General features: G+C 38.4%; 1 protein-coding gene across 5 annotated transcripts in view; it reads right to left on the bottom strand.

Annotated features, from left to right (window-relative positions):
- NF1 (neurofibromin 1) overlaps window positions 1-17,630 on the bottom strand; it is an 89,841-nt gene that overhangs the window by 50,713 nt on the left and 21,498 nt on the right. For all 5 annotated transcript variants that reach the window (XM_053454970.1, XM_053454967.1, XM_053454969.1 and 2 more), the window contains exons 12-29: window positions 15,992-16,114; window positions 11,405-11,539; window positions 10,630-10,743; window positions 9,460-9,539; window positions 8,973-9,096; window positions 8,089-8,335; window positions 7,380-7,453; window positions 7,031-7,114; window positions 6,155-6,595; window positions 5,812-5,951; window positions 4,929-5,051; window positions 4,420-4,503; window positions 4,038-4,154; window positions 3,177-3,358; window positions 2,505-2,716; window positions 2,091-2,252; window positions 1,325-1,428; window positions 577-712 (exon numbers count right to left, since the gene is read on the bottom strand). In XM_053454970.1, coding sequence (XP_053310945.1) covers window positions 577-712; window positions 1,325-1,428; window positions 2,091-2,252; window positions 2,505-2,716; window positions 3,177-3,358; window positions 4,038-4,154; window positions 4,420-4,503; window positions 4,929-5,051; window positions 5,812-5,951; window positions 6,155-6,595; window positions 7,031-7,114; window positions 7,380-7,453; window positions 8,089-8,335; window positions 8,973-9,096; window positions 9,460-9,539; window positions 10,630-10,743; window positions 11,405-11,539; window positions 15,992-16,114 — 2,682 coding nt within the window. The remainder of the gene's footprint in view (window positions 1-576; window positions 713-1,324; window positions 1,429-2,090; window positions 2,253-2,504; window positions 2,717-3,176; window positions 3,359-4,037; window positions 4,155-4,419; window positions 4,504-4,928; window positions 5,052-5,811; window positions 5,952-6,154; window positions 6,596-7,030; window positions 7,115-7,379; window positions 7,454-8,088; window positions 8,336-8,972; window positions 9,097-9,459; window positions 9,540-10,629; window positions 10,744-11,404; window positions 11,540-15,991; window positions 16,115-17,630) is intronic.

Below are 17,630 nucleotides of genomic sequence, written 5' to 3'. Positions count from 1 at the left end.
TACACATATACATACATATATATATATACATATACATATATACATATACATTTGCACATACATACACATACACACACACCAAACCATACTGGTTACCTATTACAGTGATAAGCAATTGTAGGCTCATATACCAGACCAACAAGGGATATATACAAAATGTATGTATGAAAAACAAAACAAAAGAGAAATTATAAAATATCACATCTAATTATATATACAAAACATATGACTGTATTCCTGTATCTCCAGGCCTTGATTTAGTGTGTATATTATGCATGTGTGCATTATTACATATAAAAGTTTACAGGACACTTTCAAGTCCAAACAGACTGAAAACCATGGTTTTCTTTTACATGCCAACAGTAATTACACATAATTCAGCACTTCTCCAAACTACCATTTTTAACACAATCTCGACACACTCAGAAATGCTACATTTCAACCTACATTCCAGAAATACAGACACTCTAAACAGAGATCAGGCTGTGCAAAGTCATAGGAAAAATCTAACGAGTTTGCAATGACTCTGACCTTTTGGTTGCTAGAGGTTCCCTAAACATATACTTTTCAGCATACCTGGTACAAGCAGTGGCATACACTGCGGAGCTGTGTGGGGAATTCATGAGCAGAGTTTATAATGGCAAGGAAAAATGTCTCGGTCATCTGTAGAAGCCAACGCTGATTTTCTTCAAGGACTTCAACCCCATCCAACCTTAACGAAAAAAAGAAGAAAAAAACCCCCCAACAAAACACAATTACATTTCCAATACGGAGAGAAAATCCACCAGTTCAAGCAACAGATGTACAACCATGATTTAGGAAGCCCAAATGGAATGAAACGACCACAGATGACACAAACTTAACACGTGTCCTGCCCCGTGGGGGCTACGATGACACTGTCCCTACTTCTAAACAATAAAGGCAGCAGCATGGAGTACGGAAGAGAGCACTAGAGTGTAAAGGTGAAGATTTTGTGCACAAAGATCGTCCGAGCATTCAGCTAAAACTCTTAGTCTGAATGTATCTATCCAGTCACTCTACTTAAAGGGACACTACCGAGCCCAACAATTCCCCTGAACAATGCAAATGAGTTTCCGAGAAGATGCAGAGCCAAAAAGCTATATCACGTGTGAGGAGATGCGTTCAGCCAAACTCCTGCATGAAAAATTGCTGGCTGTGGGGAAAGGGTCTCAAAAAAAACCCTGAAAACCTAAGTTCTAATGTCTATGGACTACTTTGAATACAATATCGTTCTCATTAACAGAATTCGGCACGTGGGCTTCGCCAACATATTTTGTTATTCATCATACAAAATGCCTCAAACCTTGTGGAGTCGACCTCAAAACTGACGTGCTGCCACTCAGGGGCATTTATAACTGTTCTCAGTAAGGGTTCCAAGAGTTTCTGTAGATACGTGGCACCATATACCTGTGGAGGAACATAGAAAGTGTCACGGAAACTGGTAAAATGCAGAAATCAATAAAAATGTCAAAGCAAGTGGAATTATTTTGCCTACACACTTCATTTGGTACATTATCCTGACAGATACCAGTAGATCACAACATTAATGAAACCATTGATGTTGCTGACCAATTCTAGAAATCTCATGCTAAAGTCACTTTCCTATATTTACTGATGGATTAAGTAGTTTTTGTTTCCTTCGTTTTAATTATATTCTACATAAATATATGACAATTTAACTGAAACACATTAAAACATCCTCTTTGTTACAACAGGATCATAAACGGTGACAGTAGATAAGAATCATTGGGCCATCTAGTCTGCCCATTTTTTGCTGCTGTAAAAACTAAAACCTAAATCAGTACTTGGTCTTGTAAAAGATTCAGAATAGCAACATGCTCATTTCATGTAATTCATTCACAGTAATAACGTCTACCACTTCTACATATCTACCAACCTCTCAGTAAAATAAAACTAGAGGGTCAATTGATTGCTTGTAATGTAAGGACATTTTGACAATGAACTCTTATGTATTTGAATGTTTCTATTACACTTCCTCTCACTCTTCGGATATTTCATTTGTGAGAAAATAAAACAAAACAGGTCCCGCTCAGAATGAAAGCATTCACCTTAAAACAAAAGGTCATAATTTTACTAGCCAAGCTATTCCCTCTAAAGAGCGTCTGCATGGAGTCTGCAAGCTCAACTTCCTTTGAAAACATGTTCCACAGGAGCTGATAAAGTAGATGTCGGGAATCAAAGAGTGTGACAAGGACACGAGCAAGCTCATCCTACAAGGAAGAACACAACAATGGTAAGGCAGGGAAGAAAAAAAAAAACACAAACTAACCATAGCTTTCTGTTTCTTTTGTAGTTTATTGGAATCTCCTAAATTACATATTTGTTACTTAGTTATCCTGTAAGCAACACGATAAACACGATGATGGCAAACAATTGGTAGATTTATCTTGTAGCAATAAGCAGAATCAGTCACAGCTACAGCTACAATAATGACCGTGATAACACACTAATAAGGTACTTACCCACTGTGAACAAGGAACTACATTTGCCAAAGCCATGGCAATTGGCAACTCTCCTTGATCCCCCATCATGGTGACCAATTCCACGAGGCGTTCAAAGCGGTCTGCAAGAACAGTCTCAGCTAACGTGTCAAACTCTGTCCCCTGCTGCAGAATTTTGGTGAGGACTTCCATGAATGTCGCTCTTGTCTGTAAATCCTTATGATAACCTAAACCTAAAGCCAAAGTAAATGCAATTATGAAGACCAGGGTATTAAGTAGATAACGACAGTTATATATAGCACACGGAATGCTACCATGTACAACACACATGGATGGCATTCTGAGCCCAGTTTCCCTACTAACTATGGGTTAAGAAATGCTATGGGTTAAGAAATGCTACATTTATAGTAAAAAAACGAACAAAACAAAAACATGAACAATCCTGGGAAAATACTGACAACCCTCCCATTAAGGACAGAGATGAAGTTAATTTATGGTTACCAAGCATGAAATGTCTAAATGAAAGTACACCGCTGTAAATATCTTGACCAGATAAAGGAAAAGCAGGCGAGTTCTAGCTTTTCTGCACATATTTTAACTTTTCCTATATATTTGATTCTCTTATCCAGGATAAATTAGACATTACCATATCTTAAACTTAAGGAGACACTTCAGACAAACATGTCACTTCACCTATTGAGTGCATAAGGCCACTGTCCACATTGGCATTTAGGAGATTAGACATGGCTAGGACAGTACAATGCCTTAAAGAAGCCAGTCTTCGAGACATCCCCCTCTTCCTGCCACCAGTCTGTGTCCCATCATCTTCAACTTCACTGCAGTCATTTAACAAGTTCATAAACAGGGTGAAATATCTGGGGGAAATAAGATCAATTTGCTTGAAACAAGAGGAACAACAAATTCATGGAAATAACTCATCAAGCAGATCCTTAAAAAACACAAGATGGCTGCTTCCATGACAGATATTATATTGGTTTCTAGTACAGATGAATTGCTTTAAAGAGAAGTCTTGACTTTTTTTTGACAGTTGAACATAGTACTATACACAGTAATGCAGTTTTTTATCTGCAGACATGGCAATGTTACTGAAATCCAGGTGAATTTCTTCAGACTCTCATTGGTCTGTACCTCGTTGATGTATTACATAACCAATGCAGGAGCTTCACCCTCCATGACCCTACACTGATGGATCATTCACAACTCCATCAGCATCAAGTTGAGTTGTACGTATGTCCATAAACCAAATACTAGAAGCACTTAACCACAGTGCTAGATTTACAGCTGTATCGTTTTCTCTAACCTGTGTTTGTTACATCTGGAAAACCCGATTATGAAAAAGGGTAAAAGAGCAACAGGCCACAATATGCATTCATTTGGGCTATTTATATTAAAAATATAAAACATGGTTTTCATACTTAGCACAAACAAATTTGATAACTTTTATTTTGGACTTGAGAGCATGTAAAAGAAAGTTTGACGATTTTCAGTTGCCTTTGTAAATGCACTAATGAATTACAAATAAGAGTCACCTACTTCAGAAATAACTGGGATTTAGCTTCCATTAATTCCACCCCATCTCCTTCTTCAGGCTGTAAGGGCAGGCCTGCAAGAAGAGACACCACAGCTTCCATGCTGGCCTGATCTAGGTCTCTACAAAACACAAAGGCTTAATGAATAAGACACACAGAAAGACATTACATTAACAGTAGAACTATTTTCAGGAAATGCAAAAACAAAAAAATCTTATACATACTAAAAAATGTTTCACAATTCATTTGTTCTTCTAAAAAGCACCAGTTACCTACATTAAACTGATCCTTGGTTGCAACTGCAACAAGCATTGCCTGTTGGTAAATATCCTAATTTATTCTCGGCTGCACTGCGTATATAAAGGTTTCTCTAGAACAGTAAATACCTTGTCAGACATTTTACATCCTCATCAGCCGCTTGATTAGATGTGCCCATTACCCAGTCAGTCAAATATTCTACCATCTTGTTCCTGTAAGCAGATGCATAATAGAAGCAGATGAGATTAGCTACACAAACTATATACTCCATGACTACCATAAAATACACAATTCGGGGAAAAAAATATTTTGCCATTTTTAAACCAGTGGCTAACACCTACTGGCTTAATTTCATTACAACTTGCAGGGCCTGACCAACATACTGATAAACATACTAAGGGAAACAGTATGATCAGGGTTTTACTAGTTTTTTGTGATATTTTTTTAGGAAACAGAGCCACGGGGTATAATGTATCAAGAGTGAGTCAAGAGCAATACTTGAAATGTGATCACCATAGTAACCTATGGAGTATCCCACCTGACTGGACTTTGCTCCAAAATCACTTTATATATTACACTATGCACTTTTGATCATATGATGCAACCTTTCAAAATATGACATGACTGTATTTCCCACCTAAATTTCATCTCTTGACAGAAGGAGAGGTCATCCCGTCTTTCCATCATTACTTCCACCAGCTGACAAAGCTTTGTCTTTATCTGGATGGCATGTACCATGTTCCCCAGCACACGGACATACCTATGGAGAAAACACCGCATGCCCGTCAAGACACATTAGACAAACTAGAGAAAACACATTCCAAAATAATAGAACCACCGGATAAACAATTACACAATGTTTTCAATTCAATGTATTCAATACTGATAACTGGTATTCAGGGCCGCACTGGCCATGACGAGGCTGGCCTGGCACTTTAAGACCGCCAGTTGTCTCGTGACATAAGTGTAGCCGATGTCTGGAAATGCATGGCCCGACAGATCAGGTAAGTAGGGGGCCTCGTGATGTTGTGGAAAACAACTTCCAATACTATAAGGTAAAATTAAACTACTAGTGTCATGTCCCAGGACTAAGTCATGTTACTGGTTCACTGTACATTTTGTTTATGTAGTTGCTTGTTCTGAAACTGCTGTCTGCTTCTACTTGCACCAAAATTCATTATCTACAAGAGCCTCCCTACGTCATCAACTAAACCCTGACCCGTAGGGCCCTTACTGGTGTTAGCAATGTAATTTCAGATCCAACTCCATACTCAGCGAGTTAACTTGAGTCCTGCATAATTAAATGGGAAACTGAAATTCAGTTACCAAGCTTCCTCCAGATCTCAAGTCAATGGTGACTTAGGATAGATCAGACTAATCCTTCAGCAGTTTGGTGAACCATAAGCATCTAGAGTCAAAAATGCTTCATACTGCCATGATGAGGCAAATCGTAGCTGAACTTAAAAGTATTGCGAACAGTCCTCCCTCTAAAAACAGAAACAGAGATGAGAATGAGTTACCGGACTAGGTTTAGCATCATGGTCTCAATGCTTGCTTGCCCCAAATGCTCTGAGCTTCCTTCTGTGTGATTATCTAGCAAATTCTTGAGGATGGTAATTGTCTGTTCAACAAACTGGGTATTGGTGTCATTGAGCAAGACCTGTAATGCAAAGAGAGAAGCATCACTGGGCTATAATTAACATCAACAAAACCTAAGTCTATAATTCAAGGGTTACTGTAGTAGACCTCTGGATACAGGACGAAACGTACGTATTTTAACAGTCCAAACAGTGCTGAGGATGTTAACATACACACATGAAACACACACTTACTACAGGGGGGCAGAAAGAATGTTTTCCTTACCTGCCCTTGGGAGTCAAAAAACTTGCTGATGTTGTTCCTCATTTTGTTAAACAACATTGGATAAAGAGCAGGGCTCAACTCTAAACCCACTAGATCCTTTGTATTTGTCCGAATCTGAATTCCAACTTTTTCGTTGTTGCACACCATTAAGGAGAGAAGGCGATCGAGAAATTTGCTGACGGGAGTCTCTGCGTTCCCCTCTGTTGATAGCATCGATATAACAGACCCCTTGCGTTCATTAACAGGGCCCATGGGTGGGCTGTAGGTGACCAATCCAGCATTACCCCGATGCTGGAGGCAGACTCCACCGAGAGCAGACAGGAACCCAGTCATGTTAATCCACTCCTGCAGGGAGTCTGTGTCAGACAGGTCTATAGAACCTCCTCCACTTACGTGAGACATTCGTCTCTTCACGATTGTCTTATGAAGACTTTCTGTAACCTACAGAAATACATGAAGGTTTTTAGAGGCCTTACATTCCTGACAACAATGTGCAACTGTACCCCAAATCCATACATTTCAAGAGATCCACTGCCATTATCACCTATGAGTTGTAAAATAACTACTCGCAAAGCAAAATGGTTAGCCAACAATCATAAAGCAGCCCCTAACAGGGTTAGCTTTTATATTAACTGTATGAAACTTTTTAAGCACTGAATTCTATATACCAAGTTTGTATGGGTATCATTTGTTTATTATTTTGCATATGTCGTTACTTCAAGTTTCATCTAATTCACATGAAAGCCCTGTGCACAGATCTGAGTGCTTCAATGATTTGCGTATGGCCTAATCTACAACATATAGAGAACATTATAGCTGCTGCTTTAAGTGAACGTAGTAATAGTGTCAAGCTGCAGCAGAAATATATGCACTCACCTGGCCATCCTCCAGTTTAGTCTTTGGGAAATTAAGAATGAGCTTTGTTGCTTGTTCCCATTTTGCATGAGTATCTTCCCAGGCCTAAAACACAAATGCCACAAAACTTAGCCTTAACCAACACAAACTACCTTTTTTTTTCTTAGTAGTTTGCCTACAATAAAGCGGATTACATTTCAGAGACACTCACTCAAACAAACAAAAAAATAAAAGATTAAAAATGACTGTGCCCGGTTCCTTATGGCATATGTTACTTTTTTGCACAAAAATGTGTGTGTGTGTTTGTTTTCAGGGAATTGTACAGTAACTAAGCAGTAGGTCTCTATAATAAAATAAAATAAAAACTCACCTCTGTGTTTCCAGCAGTGGGATGCTCTATCCTTCTTAGTAAAGCCATCACTCGTTTCTGGAGAGCTGCCCTGCCTAAAGCACATTAAATGATTTCAGTTCACAGCAACAACACAAATACCGCTAAATGAAACGGGCTAACTGTTACTCTACTTTACTACTTTTTACTCAAGGAACTTCTCACCACTCAAATGGTTGGCTACATTCTGCTACACAAAGGTCATGCTTTCAGAATTTGCCACCGATTTCCTGCTTGAAGGGTGTTTGCTGGGCCAGCGCTGGAGCTGACAGGTGATAAGTATATCATGTGCAGGGATATACCGTATTTGCTCGATTATAAGACGAGGTTTTTTTCAGAGCAAATGCTCCGAAAAATACCCCTCGTCTTATAATCGGGGTCGTCTTATAATCAGACCTCAAATAGGCTGCAGGGGACCTGGATCCTCCTGTACCCCCCCCCGCCCCACTTACCGGTACTTCTGAGTCCCCGGTGTGTAGCTGGGGCAGCGTGTAGATGTCTACGCGATTTGCGTAGACAACTTCCGCTGCAGCCGGAAGGAGGTGTGGCTAGCAGCGGGGGTTGTCTGTGTCCATCGCACAGAGCTTCCCCGACTGTCAGAGATCAGAGTTCCGGTGCGAGGAGGGGTTTATTGTCTTCTACAGATAGTTTAACGTAAATGTATATTCCGTCACATCCTAGGCATTCTTACCAGTTGACATCATGTTGCTAACAGATGCAAACTCCATGAAAGTGTTGTAATTTGGCAAAAAATTATGGACCGATACTTCGTCGACTCCACACCGGATATCTGCCTCCTCACAAAGACTTCGGAAACAAGACATTGCAACAAGAACTGCTTCAATATCGGGGCTCCAGAGGAACATGTAAAGGGCCACTTCTAATTTTGTATGGGCTTGGCGACATATTGGGATTGTACTCCCAGCTGCAGCACTTTCCTAAAGAAAAACACATTTAAAATGCACCAGTTAAAAAAAGGACCAGCTAAAATGTATTAAAGCCCTGCAAATTAATCACTTTAGCTTATGGGTAATAGGAACAACTTATAATATAAACTATTACCCAAATCAGTCATTGATTCTGAGGCCTGAACAAGTAAATAATGATGCATTAAAGGGGCTTATCAACCTACTGACATCATTCCAAGTGATGTCTAATAATTATTTAATTCATAAAATTTGTCATGTGACAAATAAAGCAGGCACTGATTTCTGTAGAAATTGGAAAAGTGTCTTAGAAGTTTCTGTTTTGCATTCATGAGACCTTTAGAGGAAAAAATGAAATTATAGATCTGATAAGGTTTATTTGCTTAAGAAGCTCAAGCTTGCAATATTTTAAGTGGAACAGCACTTTTAACCAGTAACAGTATTTCAGAAGACCGGATTCACCGTGGCTAGGTTAATAGGGATACACACATGATGCAATTACAATGTTCACAACCGTTGCTTGGGATGGAGGTGAGTTAATATACTAAAATCTACTAGGGGCTTTGAAACGGTTTCGATGTTCACATACTTATGGTCATATAGTGCATGATTTGTTAAGTGCGTTTTTGTATTTGGTTTAAAAAAATACCTTATACTTGAGAAGGAATTTATTCCGGCAAATCAGGATTTCTCGCAGCCACTTCAGAATTTCAGTGCTGCTCAGCAACTGATGACCAGTAAGTTTTTTGCAAATGTAAAAAATCATCTGTGAGCTAAAAAAAAACAAAAAAATCCTTATTAAGGGAATATAAAAACAAATTAATTAAAACTATGATAACAGTTCACCCATAAAGGAAAAATACACTGTATAATGTTTTAGTGATCACACATATCTACACTGACTTGCCTGTTTAAGACTGGCTTACAAAGCACAAACATAGCAGAAGACTACTAGACAAGCACAGGCTCTGGCAGCCAACATGTCGCTTACGTATTCCTTGTTATGGATGACAGACATATAGGCACCGATACCTGTAGGTACAAGTGGCTCTATACTCTGGAATCAGCTATTTTCCACTGAAAGGTGCTAAACGTGTTAGCCTGTGACGAGGCTATACAAACAACATTTTACACACCTGATTTCCCAAAATGTTTCTATCGGTGCATCAGGATTCCAAAGCTCAATGTTCTCTGGTTGGTGAAGTACCAGCAAGGCCTGGGAATACAAACATAAAAATGAAGTACATTTATGGTCACAGTAAATAGATAAGAGCATTCTCAAACAACCAGTGGAATGTTCCCAAAATATACATAAAGCCCTCTTATGTTAAATAATATATAACATGAGCAGGTCTGAACTCTACATGCCTACAATCACATAATTGTCTTAAGGGGATACTCCAGTCATCATTTTTAATGCATATCATAGTGACAGAGTCACCTTTAAATTAACATTTCTTCAGTGCAAACACATGGAGCACAAGTCCATTTCATGCATTTAGACTAGGCCCTGACTCCAGCTTCATGGTTAAAAAGAGGTATGTTTTTATTTTTACATGAAAGGAAAGCATTAAAGTCCTAAGCGGTTATACTGAATAATAAAAGTAGAAACCTATGAATGGTCAAATGCTTCACAATAGCACACTGCACTTACTGCTGTACGAGCCATACAGCACTTCTTTCAACGACAGTAAAATCTGCATATAAAACTTTTGTAAAAACACCGAACAGTAACCAAACAGGATTATTATTATTATTATTATTATTAAACCCCTACTTTTTATCCAGAAGTATATCCCTTAAAGGGGATGTCTCAAAGAATAAAAATGTTTCTTTCATTTTTAGATGAAGTACTGTAAACGGCACAGTACAAGTGGATGTTGTTTCACACTGGTCACAATAAACTCCAATCTGCAGGTCTGGAAGTCGCCATGCTCTGCTGATGTCCGATCACAGCCAATGCTAAATGCCTGCTTATGTTAATTTAATTGCTTTCCTTCCCATACCTTACTTAGGCAGAAAATACCCCTGGGCAATTCAAACAGACATTCTATTGTTTAGCAATGGGTAGTAGGACAAGAACACATCAAGTCTTTCCAGGAGACAATGACCTAAACACAAAAGGCCACTATAGATCTGTTACATACTTACTTCCTGAAAACTCATTTTTAGAACAAAGAATATTATCCCATTAAAACTATTTTTCAAGAGGTAATAGTGTTAAAAAATACATTCTATGGTACATAGAATACAAGTCTGCTGGTAGATGATTTCCTAGAGTTCAGAAATACAGCCAGATGCCTTACCTCCATGGCTTCTTGTGCAATCTCAGGCATATTTGACTGAGGTACAAGCTGCACCAACCCGTTTATTAATTCTGCAGTACTGTTTTGTGTATCTGGACCTGCTTTTCCTGGATTCTAAGGAGCGGAAAAAAAACACAAAATGGTAGTTAAGTCATTTTTATTATGTCCATCTAATGATTCAAGGATTACGTGAGATTACACAATTACCCACTCCATACAATTAAGATGTTACATACGCATACTATTAACTCAAATATCTGCAACTTTCCCATTTTGTAGGTTAAGAGCCATGGCTCGATAAAGACCGTAAGGGTGAAACGTTGCCCTTGTTGCTGAATTAAATACACCTCCCTTAACTACTGAGCGACTTCGTTACATTTGTAGATGAGTGACATTTCACTTCATCATGCCTTACGAAAGGGAAAAGCTAGCACATAGCTGTGGCATGAAAGCTTGAGCTCTCCCTGTATAATGTAAAGTTAAATGTGCAGGAATGAATTCAAGAACTCATTCATTTAACCAAGCATTGTTCAGGGTAGCTCATTCTGTCTCTGTTGTTGGCAATTCATAAACAATAGTTAAGTCAGCGAGCTGGAATATTTAAGTCATCTACAAATTCAAGGTTTTCGTGAACACTAAGAGACTGTACAAAAGGATTTTTAAATAGGACAACCTGACATACAGAGATTTTATTACCTACAATTATCAATTATCGAAACCTATTAAAAGTTAGAGTCTCTCTTCAAGCAAATCACTATGAGAGATAATAACTTACATACAACAGCAGCTTTGGATCTCCATGAATGAGCTTCACCATAGACAGCAGCAAGTATTTGTAGCTTCTTGTTTCCAGGTCAGTAGGTTTCTCCTTAAACTTAAGATATGGCATTTTCTCTTTAAAGGTAAGACTCTGGGGAAAAATTCAAGAACACCGTCAATAGAAGGAATCGTACACTACCTCTCTGAAATCATGATTTAATTTATCATAATTTTCAATTTTTATAATCTGGCACATTAAATAGAAACAGTAACAAAAACATTAACCAATGCTAAACCTATACACCAAGACTGTCTCTTACTTCGGTTACTAAGAGTCTTCAGAACCAGGACACTAAATGTTTAAAAGTACAGTATAGCACCGCCAAAGACGGTCTTTAAATAACAACATAAGAGTGGATTATTAAATATAACACAAATAGAGACAGAAGGAGGGGCACAATCTCACACCATCATTAAAACAATTCAGTAGATGACAAATGTATACAGAATTTTGAATCCCACATATTCCGAAGGGTTGAACACGAGTTGATTGGCCAGTTCATGCTTGTTGGCCACATTTTTTAAAGCTAATCATTAAACATGGACATTTAAAAACAAATACTTTAAGTATCTACAATGAGGCCGGCTGCTGGGGGATACTTAAGGCCTAAAATGTTCATCTTCTGACACACACAAAATACCTCTTACTTTAAAATGCTGAAGACAAATGCAAAAATGCCGTTTGTCTCCTTAGAGACACAATAATCTTGTAGCTCTAGTTCTAAATGTAAACACTTTACACGAATGTGTACTATAGCCAATATGTTAAGTGTGACGAAGGCAAAAGGAGGTCCCAAAACGGAAGGTGTTAAGGGCCTCGTGGCCTCCAATAAGTGAGACAGGCAGAGTTTTGAAGGGAAAGTATTTCAGGACTAGCATATTTTTATCCAACCCTGTAGCCCTTATTAATGACAGGGGTCTTCACAAGGCTGGATGTAAGTACCAGGGGACAGAAAAAAACCCGGGCTGTAAGATAAAACCATTATTTAAGGGCTTTATGGTATTATTTTGGGGGTTGGCAAAAACAGAGCAGCTGTCCAACTAGATAGTTAGCACAACTCTAGGTGCAGTTAGAGCTCCCCAAGTGGAATTTTACTTGAAGGCTGTTGGGTCCTTAACAACCCATATTGTAGGGACCTGCCTCTGCCCCAATTATGATAAACAACTGCGGTATGGGAAAACATTCTGACTGTATAAGTTCTTAGGATTGGTTGACATAAGTGAAATTTTGTATTGGCGAATTAACATTTAAAATCTTAAAAACACAGATACATTTAAAATCTTAAAAATACAGATACATTTTCAGTAGAGTCAAACGCATCACTTTAGGTTTATTTAAAGCTTGGGGTGACGATATAGCATTTGTAAATGTTCAATGCTATGTGGTCTTAACATGTGTCTTTTGTTCCTACAATTACTAGGTTATATTTACAAGATTTTGAATGTCTGATGGCAAGAGAAAATCAGAAAACAGGAACCCAACAATGGCAACATAATCAGAAAACCAGTACCAGAGTGAGAACCAAAACACAAACAGTCTTCCTGAAACAATCATTAACTTCTAATTGTAATCACATTAACAAAAAAAACAGGAAACTATCATGGATTTACATCAATTAGAACTACTATTATTTAATAGACTGTTTCAAATATTGGGGACACAAACTAACCCTGGGGGATTCTACACAGATATGTCTCCTTTTGGCGTTACCATTCATTCTGTGGATTTTCCCAACAAAAGTTTTTTTTTTTTTCTTTACTTTTCTTATTTTTCACTAAAGCAGCATAAGCGGAAGAGTTGCAGTTCAACAGGCTTTACTTTAATGTAGACGCTTTGGAGCGTCCTTTTAAATTAAGATCCATTAGACATTTTACGCACTTTAATCAACTAGCGTAAAAATGCATCCACGGGGGAAGGTTGAATGCTGGAGCTCTCTGGAGCTACAACTTCTAGTAAAAATAAGTAATATGTGTCATTTAAATCTGTTTAAAAAATAATGAAATTGCTTATGAAGTACATGAATTTGTATTATTCATTAGCAAGGCTACATGGGACACTAAACTGTCATTTTAACTATACATAAAGCTGGGCCATCTTAGACCTTCTTGCAGGAGATAAGGATAACCCTTTTTAATACACAGTGAAGAGAGTGTGTGTTGAAACTGTACAAGAGTTTCCCAAAAACTTTATCTCTGTGACCATGCAAGGAAAAACTTGTTCTAAAAATTAACGGTCATGAAATTAATATGAACGTGGTTTTTAGGGTCAGGCATTCTCATGTGTATATGTTTTTGTACATATTGCTCATATTGGTGAACCTGTGTTCAGTGCTGCTGCACATGCCATATTCTAGCATGAGTACCTCTGAACAAATAGTAATATAGGGAAGATTGTGAACCAGCAAAAGACTCATGGATCTTTAAGTGTTACTAAGTGAATCACACAACACTTAAAGAGATTGATTTACACAAATGAAAGCACTTGGCAAAATAAAGGTAACAAATGGAATGGGGGAATGTCGACAAGCAACAACTATGAGCTGAGAGCTCGACATTGAATGACAGAAAGAAGCGAGGTCCTCCTGGGACAATGATTAGATTGGGCCCCTTGTAACGACACACTAATATCTTAACACAACTAGCAGTGAAGACATGCTGCCTATTGTATCTGGAAATGACATGGTGTGACTAGAGTGGTAACTATACACAGGAAAGTCAAGAAAAGCTCCCAACTTTTCTGCGGTAGTTACAATGGATCATATACTTACAGCAACAGAAGCCCACTCCCATGCAAAACAGTGACTGGTTGGCATCTGATCATGTGACCGACAGCAGCCAATAAAAACAGAAAGTAAGCAGAAGACAAAGCACCACTAATCAATGACTGTTGCCACATACAAAACCCATACCTAAAAAGTATTGCACTTTGCAGGTGTTCACCAAATTTCCTGAGTAAAGTGTTGCATGTATATTTTACTTGGGATGTGAAGAGGCAAATTACCCAAATGAAACTACTTAACATGTGAGGAACAGATTATATTATTCTAGTGATGAAATTAAGCCAGGTAACCATAATTCGTATCTGGCAAATTTTACATAGAAAGACTGCGTACATGCTATTTTAACCTCTTCTGCACTGTATTTCTTAAATATACATCCTACGCACCACAGAGAAGCATCGCTTGAAATACGTAGATGGTCTTGAACAAACTTGCTGAAGGGACCAGCTTAGTGAGAACACTTAGTGAGAATGTTGGCATGTCATTCCTGGAAATGTGGCAAATACATGGCCTGCAAGGTGCTATAGAAACTGTTACAGACTATACTTTAATAGAGTAGTCTTAATGTGCACCATGAACCTGCTGATGCTGGGTTTTATGATACTAACACACAATTGCTGCCTTAGCATTCATTTGTAACATATCTTGCGGAACAGAAGAATAAAGCTGAAAGTAGACACTTTAATAGAACAAAGACAAAAAGTTCTGTGAACATATGGAAATTAAAGTTGAAGTTGTGCAACACTTTAAGAAGGAAAAAAAAGAAAGACAGTGCTGATTTTTTCCAGATATCCAATTATGACACCCTATCCATATTGCTCACTTTTAGAACATCTTATTAACACATCTTGAAACACATCAAACAGATGCAAAGTAGAACTGTTTATTTTCAGCACAACAATATTTATTAACGCTACCTATGGCTTGCTTCTTTCAATCAACGTAATTTTTTTTTGGAGATATTCGTTTTTAAAGTCAGACACGTTAACGTTCGGCGGCATAAGACGACCGAGCCACCATTATGTAATCTATTTTCTACCTGGGAGCTCCCTCTCGTCTCAACATAATCCTCACAAAGGCTGTTTGAATCGGCTGCCACCAAGCAGGGAGACACAACAAAATGGATAATAAAAAAAAACAAACAACCAAAAAAACAATGGCGGAAGTAATGATCCAACTGGTGAGAACCAGGAGCCAAAATGGCGGCCTCCAGAGGTTTAGAAAGAAAGCTGGTTCCAAGCAGATAATACTTTTTATTCTGTAAAGGCCATTACCTAAATGTATTAATGTACTGAAATGAAGAATCTAATATTGACATTTAAGTGATAGAAACATCAACAGCTCTTCAAGTTCTGCCTCTTTCATGGGCAAAAGAGAAGTTACCAGAAGCCAAGACACATTTGGGGGCAAACAGCTCTCAATGTGGAGGGGAAAAGAATGGAACCTAGTCCCTAACCTTACATAAAATGCTTATTAAAATGCAAGCATCAACATGACAACAGAGCTTGCAACCTGTTACGTGAGATTCTGTTTTACAGGGCATGCAATGTGCATTTAAACGAGGCAGGAACCCTTTATTAAATAATAAGGTGCTGCATCAGAACAGAGATAGGTGGAGAATCAAGGTGAACAGGACCACAGTAAACAAGGATATGAAAGAAGAATGCTAAAAGCATATCTGAAATGAACTAAAAAGAAAAAAAATGAGATGGAGACATTGAATATGTAATACAAAGTAAAGTCACAGATTATCTAAATCTTACCGGTGTTGTTCGGATGGCTGGGTGCAACTGTAAGACCATTTTGAGTGTCTCAGCGAACATGCTGCGGAGTTCTCCTGAGTAGCAATACACAGCATCGATCTTAGGCCACCAATCCAATGCAGACTGCAAGGCAGAACAGACATTTTAGCGAACCAAAGCCCTACTATACGACTAAAATTGTCAGTTTCAGTTTCATTCTGGTTAATGCATGCTTTAGCAATTATACAACACTAGCAGTGCTTTTAGAATCTGTATTAACATATGCTTCTTCACATGGAGTGATGTTGCACAATACAATTTAGTGGGGAAAGTAAGACCTTACAGGTCAGATGATGAATGCCCAAATATAACAACTTCTGCAATGGAAATGTAGTATTTTTGGCCTGTGTTAGCAAGATGCCCACATGGTGCCACCTGGAAGGAACCCAACCCATGGTCTCTCTCCGGTAACAAAACGCCATACTTCACTTGGACCGCTGCACTATACAAAGTACTGGTGTGAAACAGGGCACGATGCAATGGTGTAGAAACTGGCATGATGTTTGAAAAAAATACAATATATACATAAACATAAGAAAATAAAAGCGTAAGGTTTATTGTTCACTGGATTATTTTTATAGCTGACATAAGAACTTAAACCTTCAAGCCCATTGTTAGCAGCATGAATATATCCCATTTTCCCTCAAAAAACCAATATCTTGCTTTTTTTAAGCCAAACGTAGTAGTGTTAGCAGCAACTACAACACCATAAAGGTGAATGAAATTTCTTATTGACGGGATAGAAAATGGCTGCTAGGCTCTAAGTGGGTTCAGGTTAATGAGACTGGGTGTCATTGAGTGCTCTGGGGTTGCTGAGTCGGTGGTATTGAATCCGTCAGTGAGCAGTCTGGCTGCATGACCCACAGCGCATCTGGCCACTTAACTTCCTGTTGGATCCTGTTACTCTAAAAGCTTCCCCGAAGTGAGATCATTGCCTGCTGCCATAGAAACCACACATTGGTGCTGAAAGGCCTGTTTGACTAGCAGACCACAGTTGTATACTTACAATGGGACAAAAGCTCTTTAGAGAAAACCTAATTTTGTTAAGAGAATTTTGCACAAGTGCTGGTATTCATACTATCCAGTAGGTCTAAGAACAGTGAGGTATTCTAACACTGAACTGGACTTTCCTCTGTCTCAAAAAATAAAAAAATAAACACTTGCACCATACTTTGATCACAACAAAGATTTTACTGAGTAACAGGAACCAGAGGATCCAGCGAAAACATCCAAGGTAGTCATTGCCGACTTCCTTGTAGTGAAATCTGGTAACCACTTTGGTTCTTAGACTAAAGGTTCTTCTCCAGGAAAGGGGGTCTCCAAAGAATCGCACCACCAGTCAGGATGCAAGAGAACACTTCATTGGGACTGGGGTTCATTTATAACGCCCCTTTAGCAGGGGAAAGGAAATTGACATACAATCACATACAACAGGAAAGGATTAACACAACTCAATACATACAAGAGAGAGGTAGGAGCAGTGTTGCACCAAAAGGGATGAAGGCAACACAATCCATCTCAGAACACGAAAGATACTCAGACAGCATCAGGATTTTGATATGAAATGTTCACAACAGAATGGTATTTTTCTTTTTTCATC

Source organism: Spea bombifrons, chromosome 2, assembly GCF_027358695.1.
Source record: "Spea bombifrons isolate aSpeBom1 chromosome 2, aSpeBom1.2.pri, whole genome shotgun sequence".
NCBI classification, from domain to species: Eukaryota; Metazoa; Chordata; class Amphibia; order Anura; family Pelobatidae; genus Spea; species Spea bombifrons.
This window is presented reverse-complemented; position numbering and strand designations above follow the sequence as displayed.